The sequence below is a fragment of the Vombatus ursinus genome, unplaced genomic scaffold (genome assembly GCF_900497805.2).
Source record: "Vombatus ursinus unplaced genomic scaffold, bare-nosed wombat genome assembly UNPS02014810.1, whole genome shotgun sequence".
Taxonomy (NCBI): Eukaryota; Metazoa; Chordata; class Mammalia; order Diprotodontia; family Vombatidae; genus Vombatus; species Vombatus ursinus.
Genome location: NW_020954588.1, coordinates 15,844,767 through 15,864,223, shown reverse-complemented (window position 1 = coordinate 15,864,223; position 19,457 = coordinate 15,844,767). Strand labels below are relative to the sequence as shown.

The 19,457-nt window shown below is 39.2% G+C and overlaps 1 protein-coding gene across 1 annotated transcript in view; it reads left to right on the top strand.

Annotated features, from left to right (window-relative positions):
• The window catches only part of ERICH6 (glutamate rich 6), a 41,806-nt gene that overhangs the window by 18,036 nt on the left and 4,313 nt on the right, over positions 1–19,457 (top strand). The window contains exons 8-14 of the mRNA XM_027876042.1: positions 8,353–8,454; positions 9,443–9,606; positions 10,228–10,286; positions 11,144–11,295; positions 15,935–16,020; positions 17,993–18,148; positions 18,992–19,220. Coding sequence (XP_027731843.1) covers positions 8,353–8,454; positions 9,443–9,606; positions 10,228–10,286; positions 11,144–11,295; positions 15,935–16,020; positions 17,993–18,148; positions 18,992–19,220 — 948 coding nt within the window. The remainder of the gene's footprint in view (positions 1–8,352; positions 8,455–9,442; positions 9,607–10,227; positions 10,287–11,143; positions 11,296–15,934; positions 16,021–17,992; positions 18,149–18,991; positions 19,221–19,457) is intronic.

Here is a 19,457-nt window from a genome sequence, read left to right as displayed (position 1 = left end):
CTCTCTCTCTCTCTCTCTCTCTCTCTCTCTCTCTTTCTCTCTCTCTCCCCTCTTCTCTCCTCTCCTCTTCTCTTCTCTTCTCTTCTCTCTCTCCTCTTCTCTTCTCTTCTCTTCTCTCTCTTCTCTTCTCTTCTCTTCTCTTCTCTTCTCTTCTCTTCTCTTCTCTTCTCTTCTCTTCTCTCTCTCTCTCTCGACTTAATACATTTCTTTCTAAAGCTATTTTGGATTTGGTGGTTTGTTCTCATCAACAACAGGTGTTGGGGGAAGAGAGGTGCCAGGACAGTAGGGGTGGCAGCGTTGGTGGTTGCATTTCATGGTGGCATGAGCCAGCAGAGAGCCATGAGGTGAGACACAGAAATGGTAATCATTGAAGAGAGGAAGTATTACTACCTTCTTCCCTGCCTTATGGCAGCCCTAGTGCCCCTGTACTAGTTAGGACTCTGACTGAGCTTTAGAGCTAGGTCTCCTAAGAACATAGATCTATAACTGGAAGGACCTTCAGAGGTTATCTAGTCTAATTGCTTCATTTTAAAGGTAAGAAGAATGAAGCCCAGAAAAGGGAGAGGTGTTTTGACCAAGATCACACAGATAGTAATGATAAAAGGCTAGATTTGAACCCAAGTCCTTTTACTCCATAGCTGGAGCACTTTCCACTGTACCATGCTGCCTTCTAAATGGATTATTCAATCTGCTACATCACAGTGATATCTATAGTTCCTTCTCATTCTAAAACTCTGTGGCCAATTTGGTGGGAGGAGGGGAATATGGGTAGAGGGTGAAGATGCAGATGAATGACTCTGAAGTTCAAAATTGTATTTACTATTGATTTAGAACAAAAAAAAAAAACCCACTCCATGACTAACCCAGGAAGCTACTCTATGAAATAAGCTTATTTAATAACAGAATAGGAGTTCATTAGAAATCAAGTCAAAGTGGGGAGAAAAAAATTCTAATTTGAAATGTGCTTGGGGGACAAATCATTGGCACCTTACACTGGAGCTTCAAAACCTCCTTCATGCCAAGAAGGCCATGCTTTTAGCAGCAACGTGGTATAGTGGGTACAGTCTTAGAGTCAAGAAGACCTGAGTTCAAATCCTGCCTCTGACGTTTTACCTAAGTACTTAATCCTGGGCACAAATCACTTAACCTCTCTCACACTGTTTCCTCATCTATAAAATAGTAACACCTACCTCACAAGGTTATTATTAGGATCAAATTAGATAATAATTTATGTAATGTCCTTTGCATTATATAAATACTAGCTATTACTATTATCATCATCCCTGATGGAATCTCTGTATAACAAAATGGATAAACCCCTTAGAAAGTCAAAGGCAAAGAAAGCATTCTGGAAAAAGATGTCAACCCTTTGGATATTATGAAGTGGGAGGGAGGGAAGGAGGAAAAAGGAAGAAAGGAAGGGGATAAAACACTCAGATTCAAATATATCTTATGGAAGACGCTTAAATATTTTTTAAGTATCAAATATGTCAAAAAGAAAATTTAACAAAGCAAAGAAATAGAAAAGGACTGGATAATTTTCAGAGAAAGAAAGTTAAGAGAGTTGGAAAGTTGGAATGCATCTACCTCTGCTTATCTAGGGCCTAATTAGACAAGCCTTTAGACACAAGGCCCTAAGGCATTGCCTTTATGTTATAAATTACACTGTATACGTAGTAGGTACTTACTATTTATTGTATTAAATTGAATGGAAATGGGATGGAATTTTTAAGGGTGCTAATTTATTCTCTAGTATAATCTCAGGGCATATTTTCATCTATTAAGAAAGCAATGGAGAAAATGTGAATAATGTTACTTTGCATTATTAGCTTATTATATAACTTATTATACTTGAAAGTGTGTTACGAGTACATTTTTTCCAGAGCTTTAGTTGTTAAATATTTACCAGAACCCTGCTGTTTTTAGGGGAAATTGGAGGTAATTTCAGAAGGAAGGCACTAGCATTGAGGAAAAATGGAAGAGGGTCCTTTCAGGAAGTGGATTTTAACTGAGACTTGGGAAGCCAAGAGGTGGAGACAAGGAGAGGGAGCATTATAGGCACAGGGGATAGGTAGTGATAAGGCTTGTAGCAGTAGATGTAGCATTGTGTGGAAGAATAGCAAGGAGGATAGTGTTGCTGGATTCTAGAGTAAGTGGAAGATAGTAAAATATAAGAAGACTGTGTGAGAATTGGGGATCAGTCACTCCTTGGTAGGGTTAAGTGTTTAGCCCAAGCATGCAGCTACAACTCACTAGCTCCCCTAGAAACATATCACATGCAGTTCCGTCCTCCCTCAAGAAACAAAACTTAAACTGAAGTGAGAGAAGATGTTTATTTATGGTTTGTGTGGGGTGTTTGTGACCCCCAGAATGATCAAATCAGAGACTTTTTCTTAAGAAAGGCAAAAAGGAGTTTTATTGCTTTCTCATGAGAAAGGACACACCCAGCATTCCCTCAAGATGGCTCCAGCCAGGGTGTGCGTCTGAGTGTCTTGTAAAGCAGAATATATAGACCCTATCCACAATGTCCCTGCACTAACCCCCTTCCCCTCAACCCATTGTCTGGGTATCTTAGGGGCACAATCTATTCGAGGAATTCTAACTTCTATGAAGGAAGTTCGAAACAAGTTAGAGGGGAGTGGTCTCTTTGCACAACCAGAACATCTGGTCTAGCCACATGGAACATCCAGTTTGGCCAGAATGTGCAGCAAGGCATCTGGGTGCAGTCTCCCAATAGTCATACATATGAAAAGTAACTAAGGTTGGGGTTAGTTCATTCCTCTGAGGGGGCTTCACCCTATATTATCCCATTCACTCCCTTGTTTACATATTTGTGTAAACCAATAAACCAAGAAATCAATTAATCAATAACCTAATCTCCCCCTGTCCTCTTTTTTTATCAATTCCGTGGGAATCAAACTGTTAGCATTCCTCACAGGTTTAACCAAACAACCAGTTTCATCCACTTTTAGCCGGTTCTAGAACCTCTGACATAGAGCTACCTTTTCTTTCAATTTCCTTATATGGAAATATAATCACTTCTTACCTCTCACAACTGGAAAGGAAGAAAGGGGTCAGTTGCAAAGGGCTTTAAAAGAGGATATTTGATCCTAGAGATAATAAAGAGCCAGTGGAGTTTATTGAGTAGGAGGGAGATGTGGTCAGCACAGCACCTTAGGAAGATCGCTTTGACAGTTGAGTGGAGCATGGACTGTAATAGAGAAGACCTGAGGTAGAAAGACCAACCAGAAGGCTATTGCAGTAGTCCAGATGAGAGATAATGAGGACCTCTACCAGGGTGGTGTCTGTATCAGAGAGCAGAGGATATATACCAGGGATATCATGAAGGTAGAATTGACAGGACTTGGCAATGGATTGGATATGGTAGAGAGGGAGTTGAGAGAGAATGGGGAATCTAGAATGACATCTAGGTTGCAAGCCTGTGTGAATGGAAGGATGGTGGTACCTTCAATAGCAATAGGGAAGGTTAAAGAGAACAGAGTTTAGGAGGGAAAGATAATGAGTTTAGTTTTGGACATGTTGGCTTTAAGGTTTCTACAGGACATACAATTTTAGATGCCTCATAGGTAATTACTTATGTGAAAATGTGATGTGAACATGAGATATGAAAATGGAGGTTAGGAGCAGAGTTGGGTTGCAAAAGTAGATCTGAGAATTGTCGGCATAAAGTTGAATCCTTGGGAGCTGATGAGATCATCAAGTGAAAGAGTATAAGAGGGAGAAGAGAAGAGGACCACGGACAGAGCCTTGGGGCCCATCCACATTTAGTAGGCATGATCTGGATGAATCAGCAAAGGATACTGAGAAAGATTGGTCAGCCAGGTAGAAGGAGAACCAGGAGAGAATAGTATCAGGAAAACCTAGAGAGGAGAAAGTATCCAAGAGAAAAGGGTGAAGGGCAGTCAAAGCTGATTCGATGATTCTAAGGTCAACTTAGAAGTTGACATTGTAAAATGTCCAACTGCCACTACTTATGCCTAAACTTGATTGTTTTTCCTTTAGTTTTGTGCACAAATAATTATTGGATGCTGCTCTCAGAGGGTACTCTCAAAGATTTCTTCTCTCATTAGAGCTTGGTAAATAGGCACATTCCTACAATATCTCAGTGGGAAAAACAGGTATTACATCTTCACAGTTAGATTTTTATTTGTAACTTCACTGAAATCTCCCAAGAGTTTGAGCAAAAAGCATTTAGCCTACCTCCAAGGTTTGCAAAGACCTTACCAAAGTTGCCTCATTTGACCATTACAACAACCCTGTGAAGCAGGTGCTATTATTATCTTTATTTTAGAGAGGTGACTAATTTGACAAGAATGGCTCCTAAGGTCCAGAGGTCCAGGTCCAGGTCCAGAATTTCTCCATGTTTGCTTAAACATCTGACTTGGGACTTTGTAATCACACCTTGTCTATAGTAGACCCATCCCCACATGTTCTGACCATACTCTGAGATCATTTCTCAAACTGAACTACTAAGCATTCAAATTCTACTGATGGGCCGGCCACGTTGTTCAAGTGCCAAATATATGTTTGCCTAAAAGATGATTTTATGGAGAACCCACACAAGGCAAGTGCTCAAAAGTCAGAAGAAGCAATAGAGGGACACTATCAAGGTCTCTCTGAAGAAAGTTGGAATCAATTGTGAGACATAGGAAGCACTGGGAAAAGACTGCCCAACATGGGCACATGCATCTCCACATCAGAGAAGTTGCTACGCTCTATAAATGAAGCAGAAAAGAGATATGAAGATATGAAGAAATAAGAAATATCTCAAAAGAAATAGGAGATGCACGAATTTAGAGACATCTCCATTCCAAATGTTCATACAGACTATTTGCGCCCACCTGATGGTAGAGCCTTCTGAGCTCATACTGGTCTAATCAGCCACAGTCAGACACACTGTACATTGACCTTGACATAGTGATATCATTTTGGCCCTCTCTGAGTACCAAGGACAACAGCCAACCAATCAACATTATATTATTAAATGATTTTCTAGAATTTAGCCACCACAAACTAAATCAAGTGAACTTGCATGATTTCCTAACCCTTTTCTATTAAGTATATGTGATAGCCTTCTGTTAAGGAGGGCTACACAGGTACACCTGATGCTCCTTCATCAGGGAGGAAGCTGCACAGGTCTGCATGACAACTCTCTCATGAGGGGAACTTCTGAAGGTGTCAAACCAAGTGTAGGGAAGAGCAGCCCATGTATGCTGTGATCCCCTTTAGAAATCAGCATCCTTTCTACATGAATAAAGTCAGATCTAAATAATTGGAAAAACATCAGTTGCTCATGGGTGGGCTGAGCTAATATAATAAAAATGACAATTCTACCTAAATTAATTCATTTATTCAGTGCCATACCAAACTACCAAAAAATTATGTTACAGAGCTAGAAAAAGTAATAACAAAGATAATAATAATTAAAAATAATAATAACAAAATTCATTTGGAATAACAAAAGGTCCAGAATATCAAGGGAACTAATGAAGAGAAATACAGGGGTAGGTGGCCTAGCCATTCCATATCTGACACTGTATTATAAAGCAGTAATCATCAAAACTACTTGGTACTGGCTAAGAAATTAAGTGATGGATCAGTGGAATAGGTTAGGTACACAAGACACAGTAGTCAGTGACTATGGTAATTACTATTTGATAAACCCAAAGATCCCAGCTTCTGGGGTAAGAACTCACTATTTGCCAAAAACTGCTGGGAAAACTAGAAAAAGAGTATGGCAGAAACTAGGCATAGACCAAAATCTCACACCATATGCCAAAATAAAGTCAAAATGGGTTCATGATTTAGATATAAAGGCTGATACTATAAACAAACTGGAAGAGCAAGGAATAGTTTATCTGTCAGATTAATGGAGAACAGAAGAATTTATGACCAAACAGGAGATAGAGAACATTATGAAATGCAAAATTGATAATTTTGATTACATTAAATTGAAAAGTTTTTGCACAAACAAAACCAATGCAACCAAGATTAGGAGGGAAGCAGAAAACTGGGAAAGAATTTTTACAACCAATATCTCTGATGAGGGCTTCATTTCTAAAATATATAGAGAACTAAGTCAAATTTATAGGAATACAAGTAATTTCCCAATTGATAAATGGTCAAAGGATATGAACAGGCAGTTTTCAGATGAAAAAATTAAAAACATCTGTAATCATATGAAAAAATGCTCTAAATCACTATTGATTAGAGAAATGCAAATCAAAACAACTCTGAGGTACCACATCACACCTATCAGATTGGCCAACATGACAAAACAAGAAAATGATAAATGTTGGAGAAGATGTGGGAAAATTGGAACACATGCATTGTTGGTGGAGTTGTGAAATGATCCAACCATTTTGGAGAACAATTTGGAACTATGCCCAAAAGGATATAAAAATGTTCATACCCTTTGACCCAGCAATAGCACTTCTAGGGCTGTATCCCAAAGAGATTATAAAAATGGGGAAAGGAGCCACATGTACAAAAATATTTATAGCAGCTCTTTTTGTGGTGGCAAAGAATTGGAACTTGAGGGGATGCCCATCAATTGAGGAATGACTGAACAAGTTGTGGTAGATGAATGTAATGGAATACTTTTGTGCTATAAGAAGTGATGAGCAGGCTGACTTCAGAAAAACGTGGAAAGACTTGTATGGACTGATGCTGAGTGAAGTGAGCAGAACCAGGAGAATGTTGTACACAGTAATAGCCACATTGTGTGATGACTAACTTTGATAGACTTAGCCCTCATCAGCAATGCAAGGATCTAAGACATCTCTAAAAGTCACAAGATGGAAAATGCTATCCACATCCAAAAAAAGAACTATGGAGTTTGAATGCAGATCAAAGCACACTATTTGCTCCTTTTTTTTCTTCTGTTTTGTTTTGTTTCCTCTTTCCTGTGGTTCTTCCTATTGGTTCTAATTCTTCCTTACGACATGACTAATGTGAAAATATGTTTAATAGGAATCTATATGTATAGCCTTTATCAGATTGTATGCCACCTTGGGGAGGGAGGTGAAGAGGGAGAGGGAGAAAAATTTTAAACTCAAAAGCTTATGGAAGTCATTATTGATAACTCAAAATAAGTTAATAAAAAAAATCAGCATCCTACCTGCACTATAAACTCAACGCTGGTGTATCCCCTTTTGAATTGTAAACCTATCAGAATTAACTTCTCTTGTTAGGAAAATTTGTCTTTAAAAGGTTAAGCAAGGGCAATTAAGTATCTCTGGATAGAACACCAGGCCTGGAATCAGGAAGAACTGAGTTCAAATCCTACCTCAGACACTTAGTAGCTATATGACCCTGGGTAAATTATTTAACCTTGTTTGCCTCAATTTCCTCATTTGGAAAAATGAGCTGGAGAAGGAAATGGCAAACCACTCCGGTATCTTTGCCAAGAAAACCCCAAATGGGATCACAAAGAATCAGACACAATTGAACGACAGCGACAACAAGGTTGGGGCCTTGGCCCATACAAATCATATGCCTTGTCTCTGATAATAAACTCCTTTTAGCCTCATTTTCCTTAGCTTGTCTTATTTATTAGGTAAAGCCCTGATGAAGATTTTTCTTTCAACAATATAATACATTACTTTATATTGTATGATATATAACATTAAATTTAAGAGCATATATATTTATAAAAGTGTTGGAGAAAACCAAAGTAATTAGTAAATATATATATACACACACATATATTTGTGTGTATGTATCTATTAGTGGTTCTGGTGAAAAAGGAGCAAGTCGACCAGAGGACTTTATAGTCACAGAGAGGAAATAGAACTTCAGCTTTGGGCACTTTTCCCAGAAAGCAGGTTGTGCAGGGGAAGGAATGTTAAATTTGGATGCAGAGAGCCAAAGGTCAGTTCTGTTTGCTACCAAACCTATGGCCTGGGGCAAGTGTCCAGTAGAACATGAGCACCTAGAGAGTAGGACTGTTGTTCCATTGACTTTTCTATCCACAGCACAGAGTAGGCAAGTAGCAAATGTCTGTTGAATTTATTGAAAGTCCCTGGGCCTCAGTTCCCTCAAATGCAAAATAAGAAGATTGACCTAGATAACTTCTTAGACCCCTTCCCAGGTCAGAGCACTGGGTTGAGTCAGACTCAGACCCAGGTTCAAATGTTCACATTGTCACTGACTGACGTGTGAAGATGTTGGGCAATCCCCCTATCCTCTCTAGACCTCGGTTTTCTTATTTGACAGATGAGAGACTTGTAATAAATTACTTCAAACATCCCTTCCAATTTGAGGTATATGATCCTATGATCCCTTTTGTATATTATTGCACTTATTGGCTATTTTTATTTCTTTCAACAGTGGGACATGGAGTATTCTGCATGCTGTGAGTTTTGTGGATGTGAACTGAGATCATTTCCTTCCCTGGATAACATTGACTTTGACGCTGAAAGCTATGAGAATGTAAGATGTGTGAAAAGCCTGCAAAACAAAGGTTTGCTAGGGAAACATTTACAAAATATTATCATGGCCTGAGGAAACTATCTTAATCCCCATTCACACCAATAAATCAAAGTCCCCAGAGAGTTAATATTATACTTCTCTTTAGGATTCTAAGGGTAGCCCTGAGGGGTTGAGGGTTGTTTTTCTAATGCCATAGTTAGCCCACAAGCTTCCTCCAGTGCCCTGTGATTGTTGGTTGATATTCTTTAGTCAGACTTAATTAGTGGAATAGTTACCTCAGAGCTTCTCTCCATGACTCATTGTCCCATACACACATAAAATCCAGGGGGAAAGTAGGCTTAAGTTTAGAGATCACAGTAGCAAACAGGTAACTCACAGCTTCAGGAAGAAGACATTTCCTTTAGCTTTTTGTCTGTCCTTGGCTCTCAATAAAGCTGCTGCCATCAGCTGTTCCTGAGAGGTTGCTAGGATGCTGATGGCATGTCCAAAATCCTTAATTCCTTTCAGAGCTAAAAAGGTCTTCCTCAGGCTAATGGGCTAAGGAAGAGACCAAGGTGTGCCCATTTCCTGGTCTCCCCAAAGAAATCATTTGGCCTGGAACAACTCGATGTCAAGTTGCTTGACTCTCTGATTCCTCTTAGCTCTCTGGTTTTATGCAAATCCCCAGAGGCAAAACTAACTTCTTCAGTCAATTAGTAAACGATTCCATTGACATCTAAGGAGGTGTCCAAGTCATCCATGCTCACGGGTGTCCAGTTGAAAGAATCTGATACATTTATCAGGAAGAGCAGTTTATAACTTACTTTAAGTGGGATGGGATTATGTGATTGCTTTACTCAGTTGAGCCCCACCCCTCTACCAGCATCACTTCATACAAAACTTTCTGTGCCTATAAGGTTTAACTGTAATTTTATGGATGGTCATTCATTTTTCAACCAACCTTCAGCCTAGTTCATGGATAGTTAACAAACAGAACTTTGTTTTCCAGCTCTTCTGTTGTCTTGAGTTCAGGAGGTTGTTTGAATATGTTCTCCATGAAAGGGACCTAATCAAAAGTATGTACCCAGAATCCGATTTAATCTCCATCCAGCCTCATGCAGCCTTTGGCAGTGAGCAGGAGAGGCTCAAAGCAAAGGAAACAGCCCTTCGGAGGTAACATGAATCAGCCCCAGTGGAGGCTCCCAACACCTAGATGCCACGTGTTCTTCAGATGTTAACTATAGACAGCAGAACTTTGATGAAGTACAAAGACCCAATGGCATTTAGCAGCTGAGCTTCTCATCCAGAAAGAGATGGGCCATCTAGTGGCTGTAGGGTCTGTTCCCTAGAGGGGAAGTCAGAGGACATGGGTTTGAATCTGGGCTATTCTATGTATTACCTGACCTTACGGAAGTCATACAACTTCCTTGAAGAAGTCCACTTTCCTCTTGGGCTTCAGTTTCCTTCTTTGTAAAATGAAGGGGCTGGACTCAGAAATGGCCTCTGAGGTCCCTTCCAGATTTAAATGGATAATTCTATGCACAGACACACACACACACACACACACACACACACACACACACACACACACCTCTGTATCCCTGGGGACACAAAGATAGATAAGACAAGCCCTACTCTCATGGAGTTCAGAAAGTAGCAAGACTTCCTGGTTGGTCCCATCCAATTAAAATTATAATAGATTGCACCAGGATATCAAAAGTGGGTAAGTCTGCTGGATCCACAATCACCTAAGTACAAATTGCATCTTGGTATCATGTGTTTTCATTTCCGTAGACAACGAGAGAGACAGATGGCCAGAACCTTTGCATTCATGTCAAATGAGCAAGAGGAGGGTGAGTTCATTCTAGCTAATGGGCACCCCAAGATAATTAAAAATTAAATTAAATTAAAAACCTTTGATGACAGTATTTTAAATAACAACCTCTTTGTTGTTGACTTCAGGATAGAAACATATTAGAAGAAGGCCTTCAGCATAGTGGGTAGCTTCTTTGGTCAGGAGCTATGGGAGGACATGGATGAGAAAGTCTGGATAGGGAGTGCCTATGTTAAAGAGATCACAGAGCCAATTAGGGGCAAAAATCTTTTCAAGGACAACAAAAGATCAACCAACTGAAATGCTGAGACAGTAGACCATTCTGTTTACTTAGAAATTCTGGCTAATTAGAAACCCTTTTGTATTTCAACTCTAATTGAAAAACTTTTCTAAATTGGTTTTTGGCCATTTGCTAAGGGCAGTCCCCCAATACAGTTGAATCTTTTCTTTTTAGTTGAGGGTCCTACACACCCTCAAGGACCAACCTTTGGAATATACATTCTAACTGTATCATATTAGAGATAGAGACTGGATTCAATGGATAGTGACCATGGAAAAAAAATCTCAATCCTAGACATGAATTTGCTTTCTTTCAATTTGTCTCTTTCTCCTAAAAATGGAGTTCCAGAAAAAAAAAATCCACATAATTGAAGGTTCTACTGTAGTAGATTATAGATAAGGGCAGTCTCATATTCAATGTCATTCCTTCTTTTTTTTTCCTTCAATAAAAAATCCACTAAAATACATGAAGAATTAGTATTGTAAAGTTGTAACACAAATTAAACTTCTCTATTGTATGAGAGTTTCTGGGAAAGTATTGAGTTGCATATTGATGTTAGAATTTTTCTAAGTATTCAAATGTGCTTCTTTTTTAAGGTAATATAAAGCAGCTTAGGACAATAACGTACCAACTAGCCCGGGACCCCTCAATAAAAATACCGACTGAAGAGCACTTAGTTGATTCACTTGAGGAACAATGTACATTTTCTATTGACTCTGGTGATATTTGGATATTACCTTGCTTAAAGGTAATTTTTCTCTGTCACTTTTCACTTGGTTTTTCTTTTTCTAACCCATGTTGAGCATTTATTTAAAGGCATAAAATAAACATTATCAGGAATAAAATAGTGTGATACTATCTCTTGATACCATCTACTTGTAGACAGAGTTGAAAAGGGCTTCACCAATCATTTCAACCAACTGCTACCTAAATCAACACTCCCAACAAGTGGTCATCTACCTTCTTTCTGAAGACTTCCAATGACAGAGAACTCCTGGCCTTATAAAGCAACTCACTCCACATTTGTTTTTTTTTTATTTTCTTTCTTTTTTTTTCTTTTTTTTTTTTAGGCAATTGGGGTTAAGTGACTTGCCCAGGGTCACACAGCTAGTACATGTCAAGTGTTTGGTCTGAGGCCGGAGTTGAACTCAGGTCCTCCTGACTTCAGGACTGGTGCTCTAATCACTGCGCCACCTAGCTGCCCCTCTCACTCCACATTTGAACGGCATTAACTTCTTATGAAGTTTTTCTTCATGTTGAGCTAAAATCTGCCTGTCTATAATTTCTAACTAGTAAACCTAATTCTGTCCTCCAGGACCAAACAGAACAATCCTCTCTAATATACAGCAACCTTTGAAACACTTGAAGACTATAATCATGTCCCCTGCCCATAGTCTTCTCTTCTCCAAGATAGAGCACCCCCCATTCTCTCAAGCAATCGCCATATTGTATAGTTTCTATTTTTTTTTTTTTTGTGAGGCAATGGGGTGAAGTGACTTGCCCAGGGTCTCACACAGCTAGTAAATGTCAAGTGTCTGAGGTCAAATCTGAACTCGCGTCTTCCTGAGTCCAGGGCCAGTGCTCTATCCACTTCACCATCTAGCTGCACCTATTGTATAGTTTCTTGTTTCCTCAACATCTTAGAAACTGTCCTCTAAATATGCTCTAGCTAATCAATGTACCTTTCAAAATGGGATGGTCAAAACTCAGCCTTTTTAAAAAAATTGGCTATAGAAGTTTCATAGCTCATGTTGAACTTGGAGTAATAAGCTGAAAACCCCAGATATTTTGGAGACAAACTGCTGTTTAGCACCATGCCTCTTATTAAAAAAAAAAAAAGTATTTTATGTTTTTCCCAATTATATTCCAAGACAATTTTTAGTATTCATTTTTACAAGATTTTGAGTTCCAAATTTTTCTCCCTCCCTCCCTTCCTTCCCCTCTTCTTAAAATGGTAGGCAATTTGATATAGGTTATATATGTGCAATTATGTAAAACATATTTCCCTATTAGTAACAGTTGTGGAAGAAGAAACATCAAAAGGGAAAAAAAAGAAAAAAGATTTAAGTGAAAAAAGTATGCTTCAATCATATTTAGAATCCATCAGTTCTTCATATAGATGTGGATGGCATTTTCTATCATGAGTCCTTTGTGCTCATCTTGGATCATTGTGTTGCTCAGAAGAGCTAAGTCATTCATAGTTGATTATCACACATTGTTGCTAATACTATTTATAATGTTTTCCTGGCTCTGCTCATTTCACTTTGCATTGGTTTATATAAGTCTTTCCAGGTTTTTCTGAAATCTGTCTGCTCATTATTTCTTATTGCACAATGGTATTCCATTATATTCATATACTACCACTTGTTCAGCCATTCCCCAACTGATGAGCATCCTCTCAATTTCCAATATTTTGCCACCATGAAAAGTTCTGTTATAAATATTTTTGTACATGTAGGTCTTTTTCTCTTTTTTATGATCTCTTTGGGATACAGACCTAGCAGTGGTATTGCTGGGTCAAAGGGTATGCACAGTTTGATTGCCCTTTGGGCATAGAATAAGATGCCTTTTAAAACATCTTAGTTTGACAAAGAATTGTACATAGAATTGATTTTCCTGTTCAACTACATTTGTCTCTTTAGACACTACCCTCTTTTCCATTTCTCAGAACTGGCTATGATGTGATTGGTATCACTGCTTTTTTCTTACTAAGCCCACCATCCCTCTTGAGCCAACTTCAGTTCAATTTGACAAACTGAGAATCTCCTCTATGATACAACAACAAATATTAAGTGCCTACCATGTATTAGGCGCTGGAATATGAAAACAAAAGCAATAATTTCTGCCTTCAGGGACCTTACATTCTTCTACAAGAAAAATTGAAGCAAGAGAGAGCATTAAAAACTAACTGGAGGAGTAGAAGGGGAGGAAAGGAAGGCTTTGTGAAAAGGTGGTAACTGAGTTGTATCTAGAAGGAAAAGGATTCAGAGAGCTGGGGATGAGGAAAGACCCCATTCTAGACTTTTGGAAACTCATATAAGTGGGAAATAGAGAGTTGTATTTGAGTGGTTAGTGAACCATTTTTATTGTAATGTACAGTTCATGAAGGGGATAAAATGAGCATGAAATAAAGCCAGAAAGGTAGGTAGATGGGAGCCAGAGTTCAGAATGCCTAAAATGTCAGACTTAAATGCTATATAGAAAGTAGAGAGCCAACAGTTTTTTGAGCAGAGAATTGTCAAGTTTAGACTTGTGCTTTGTAGAAAGAGGGGAGGAGGGCAACTGTATAGAGAATAGATATGCTATCCTTAGGAAGTAGTTATTCACCCTTCCCTTGAGAATCTTAAATGAAAGGAAAACTGCCACCTCCTAGAGCAGTCCATTACACATTTAGATACCTCCAAGGAAGTACCTTCTGTACCCCACCCCCAGTCCTGAACTATGCTCTGGAGATAATACAAAAACATAACAGCCCCTGCCTTTAAAGAGCATACATTTTATCAGGGGCATATAACGAGGGGTGTGCTAGAGCCAGCTCAGACCCCTCTCCAAAATTGACTACCAAATCTTCAGCGAGAGCATTTACACCTCAGAAATCAGCAAGCTACAAATCAGGATTTCATTAATTATTTTGTTGATTGTCTAGACAGACTTTAGAAAGTTATGGGGGGGGGAGTTAATAATGCAGATGAAACTTACAAATGTGTTCTGAGTATATTTTTTTCCAGAAAGTTGGTTGTCAAACATTTACTAGCACACTACAGTACATAATGTATACAGATACCAATAAATACAAGGTAATTTGAGAAGGGAGCAAGCACAAACAACCAGGGGAATCGGAAAGACTTCACATCAGATGGGGCACTCGAATTCAAGTTTTGATGGAAGGTAAAAATAGGTGAGGGTAAAGAAGTATATTCCAGAGATAGGGGACAGACCATGCAAAGGTCCTGAGGTTAAGCTCAGTAGGTCAGCTTAGCTGAAATATGAATTATGGGAAGGGAATGGGTAGAATTCTAGAAATGAAGGTGGGAGCCACACTGAGATGCTTTAAGTCTTAGGCTAAGCAGATGTATTTCAGCTTGGTAGCAGTAAGGCACCACCGTAGACTTTCTGGCTAAGAAGTTACAAGGTCAGACATGTGCCAGAAGATGATTTTGGCAGCAGAGCGGAGGATGGATGGCATAAGAAAGAGACTGGAAACAGAGCAATTCTAATCACAGCAGTCTAGGCTAGAAGAGCTGATGGCCAGAAATGGGGTAATGGTCATGTAGGTGGAGGTGGGGGGATAGATTGATATTTAAGTCCCTATTAAGAGACTGTAGTCATAGAAGCCTACTTATCTCTTCTCTGAAAGATTTGAAATTTCAGCTTCTGAAGTTTCTTGAGTAAACATAGACTTAAACCTGGCATTCCTTCTCTTCACAAACAAAGATGGTGGCCTGGCCATTACCTCTCAAAGTTATCTCTACTTCCTTCCAAAGGACCCATGATGAAAAATGCTATCTGCCTCCAGAGAAAGCTCTGATGAACTCTAGGTGCAGATTGAAGTATAATTTTTTTGTGTGTGTTTTCTTTATGTTTCTTGTTTTGTTTTGTTTTGTTTTTGCAACATGGCTAATATGGAAATGTTTTGTATGACTTCACATGTATAATTGATATAATATTGCTTGCTTTCTCAATGGGTGGGAGTGGGGCAAGAGGGAAGGAGAGAATTTGAAACTCACATTTTTCCTTAAAAAGTGAATGTTAAAAAAAAATCTACTTTCCCAGTTTGCATCTCTTCATCTTGTTAGCCACTTTCTAATTTTTCCTTAGCTTAAATTTAAGTCTTGAAGATAATGCTAATGGCTATTTTCAACTGCTTGAAGAGCTATCACGTGGAAGACTGATTAGGCAGATCCATTCAGGTTGGCCTCAGGAACAGTGGGTGGAAAGTAGGCAAATTTCATATTCATTTAAGGAAAATCTTCCAAACAATTAGAACTATCCAGAAGTTGAATGGGGTTATCTTGGGAAATACTGCATTTCTCCTCCCTAGAGGATGTTTCGTAAAAGCTGAAAGACTGTAAGTTGACTATATCATAGACGGGATTCTTATTTGAGTATGGGTTAGACTAGATGGCCTGGAAGGTCCCTTTTAATTCAATCTGTGACCCTAATAGATTTCATAATTGCTGTTTATGAATATTATTTGGGGAAACACTTTTAATGTCCATAGACTCATTAATCGCTAAGACTTGTTTTTAGTGGCAGAGACAAAGAATTGAAACTTTGCATCTAGTGACACGATTAGGCAAACCTTGGTATCTGTAGCCTTTGTTTGATAGGTGTGATCTCCATAGTCATTGAGAGCTAAATGTCCTTTCCTTATCCTTGGTGCACAGAAAATAGAAAAGGAATTCCTGGAAAAACATTACAAACACGGAGGAAAGTTCCTGACCATGTTTTCAGATGGCACAGCCCAAATATTGTATCCTTTTTGTTGTATATAATTGTTAACTTCACCATTCATTTGTGATGCCTTTGGGGGGAGCTCTAATTGACTGTCCCCATGGTGGTGGGCCAGTCCATTCTTCATAGGAGAGAGGAGGCAAAAAAAACTTTCTGAAATATGGAGGCCTTTGGTGAATTTTCTTCCTAGTACATGGTATTTTCTAGTCAGGGTTGTTGAAAGGATCTTTTTACCTTCGCCCAACTCCAGTAACAGATTGTCAGAAAAATGGGTTTTTAAACATATTATTAATCATACTTAATTACATAATGTAATATGATTATGTATTATAATTAATTATTACTCTGTGTCCTGGTTACAACTCTTTTTGACTTCTCTGAAAACTGTATCAGATTTTAAGGTAATTCTGTGATATGTTCACATCAACTCTGTGAGAAACTCCTTAGATAATTCATTATTATCAGCTAGAATCATACACAAAGGACCTGGGATCTCACCAGTTTGGGGGCTCCTATTAGTTGGTCAACAAGCATTTATGAAGTGCTTTCTATGTGCCAGGCACAGTACCATATTCTGGGGATGCAAAGAAAAGCAAAAGTATTGTTCCTTGCCCTTGAGAAGCTCACATTCTAGAGAGGGGACAAAACATGGAAACAACTCTGTAAATATATATATATATATATGTGTGTGTGTGTATGTATGTATGCATGTGTGTATACATATACATACCTGTAGATACACAGGTATATATCTGTATACCTATGCAGACATGTACATACATGTACACACCTATACATACAGGTGTACATAGAAATAACAGGTGCATATATAATGTGTGGATATAGATACAGATGAAGACACTAGCAATAGGGCATCAGGAAAGGCCTCCAGTAAAAAGCAGTCTATAAACTGACCCTCAAAGGAAGCCAGGGGAACTAAGAGGCGGAGGCTTCTCCTGGCAGAGGGGACAGCTGCGCAAAATCACAGAATCAGGAGGTGGAGTGTTGTGTGTGAAGAATGTGGAGGAGAGTAAAGAATTTTTTAAAAGACTGGAAAGATTAGAAAATAATAAATAAATAGCATTTCTATAGTGCTTTGAGGTTTTTAAAGCACTTTACAAATATTATTTCATTTTATCTTCACAACGTCCTTGGGAGGTTGTGAAGTACTTAAATATCAACTGCTTAAATATCAACTACTGCCCACCTGGACTCTCACAATGGCCTCCCAATGGGTCTTCATACCCTGACTCCCAGATGAATCTTCCTTACAAAGTTATTCAATGGTTCTCTATTGTTTTCCAAACAAAGTTCACATCCATTAGCCTGTTATCCAAAGCCCTTCACAATCTGGTGCTATCCTGCCCTCCACGTGCTCTGTGCCCTCCATGTGCTTTGTGAGATGGTTAAATTGGACCACTTGCCCACCCCTCATGTTTCCAACCCTTTGCTTCCACTATTTCTTATGTCTGGAAAGTCCTCTTCCTATCTTTGTCTGTTGAAATCCTATCCATCCTTCAAGATCCACCTCTTCAAGATAGCCTTCTCTTGGTCCCCACAGTTGGAAATGATCTTTCCTTCCTCAGACCTCAAAATAGCCCTTTGTTAACTTTTTTTTTTTAGGCAATTGGGGTTAAGTGACTTGCCCAGGGTCACACAGCTAATAAGTGTCAAGTGTTTGGTCTGAGGCCAGATTTGAACTCAGATCCTCCTGACTTCAGGGCTGGTGCTCTATCCACTGTGCCACCTAGCTGCCCCTGTTGTTGACATCTTTCTTATGCATGTTGCCTGTTCCAATTTCTGTGTTAGTGCTTTCTATACATGTCAAACCCCTTCCCAACTTCTAAGTTCCATGAAGGCAGGGACCAAATCATTTTTGTGGTCTCCCCCAGCAGTGTAGCAGACTGTATGTTGAGTGGAACGGAATTGGGGCAGTTGGGGAAGAAGATGGTCAATCTTTCAATGACTCACTTGTCCTTATCTGGTCCCAGCTACCCCTCAGGAAATTTAGCAGCCATCGTTGTGACCAACAAGATAAATGGTTTAATCTGTGTGATCCAAGAAGATACAACAAATAAACCTGCAATTAGGGCAATACTTGATTCCGGTGGCAAAATTACTTGCTACTATCCCAATGGAAACATTTGGTATGTTTTTTGAGTTCCCCCCGCTTCCATGTGAATTTGTCTACTGATGCATCACATTGAGGGACATCCCTGGTAGTTCAAAACTATTTCATGGGGCAGCTAGGTGGCTTTGGTGTCAGGAGGACCTGAGTTCAAATCCAGCCTCAGACACTTGACACTTACTAGCTGTGTGACCCTGGGCAGGTCACTTAACCCTGATTGCCTCACCAAAAAGCAAAACAAACAAACAAACAAACAAAACACCAAAAAAAAAAAACCCTATTTCATTCAGAATTATAAAGCAAAATTTAGATTCTAATCCAAATGTGTTTAAGCTTCTGGAGAGAAGAGGTGGTTCTAAGATGCAATTGACTTGCACCATTGGTTGGCATAAATTGTCCTTCACTTTGGGGGGAATACTGCCAGGGCAGCTAGGCAGCGCAGTGGACAGAGCTCTGGCTTTGGAATCTGGAGGACCTGAGTTCAAATCCAGCCTCAGACACTTAACACTTACTGGCTATGTGACCCTGGGCAAGTCACTTAAGCCTGATCGCCTAAGCCAAACAAACAAACAAACAAACAAACAAACAAAAACAACAACAAAAGAAAGAATACTAGCCCTTGAATCACTACACCTGAGTGTGAGTGCCAGCTCCATTGCCTAAGAGCAGTGTAACCATGAGCAATTTACTTAACCCCTCAGAGCTTCCCCATCTGTAAAATGGGCAGAATGTTTATTGCACCACCTTAACCACAAGGTCTCTGGGAGGCAAGGACTGTGGAAATCTTAAAGTCCTCTAGAACCATGAAGGGCTGACCTTTAGAATGCTTACATTCTTTTTCTTGCTTTTTTTTTTCTTTTAGGATTAACATCAACCTCTTGGGAGGGCAATTTTCAGACCAAGAAGGCAACCGAGTGAGGACTTGGAAGTGGTCCAGTACCATGACTTCATTGCCCTTTGTTTCATTTAAACCAATATTTCTGTCTTTAAACAATTATGTGGGCATCCGGATATTAGATCAAGACAAGGTTGTGGTCTCTTTTCTAGCTCTGGGGCAACAGGCAAGAATGAATGTGGGAACCAAGCTGAAGGTTAGTATGTTTTTGAAATTCAATCAATTAATCAACAAACATTTACAAGGCACCTACTGGATTCCAGGCATTATGCAAGGCACTGGGGACACAAAGTCAAAAGTGAAACAGTCTCTGACCCGAGGTCTTTACATTCTTTTAGGGGAGACAACATATCTTTAGAGACACATACAAAATAAGAGACAAGGTAATGTGGGGGGCACATATACCTTTAGAGATACATACAAAATAAGAGAC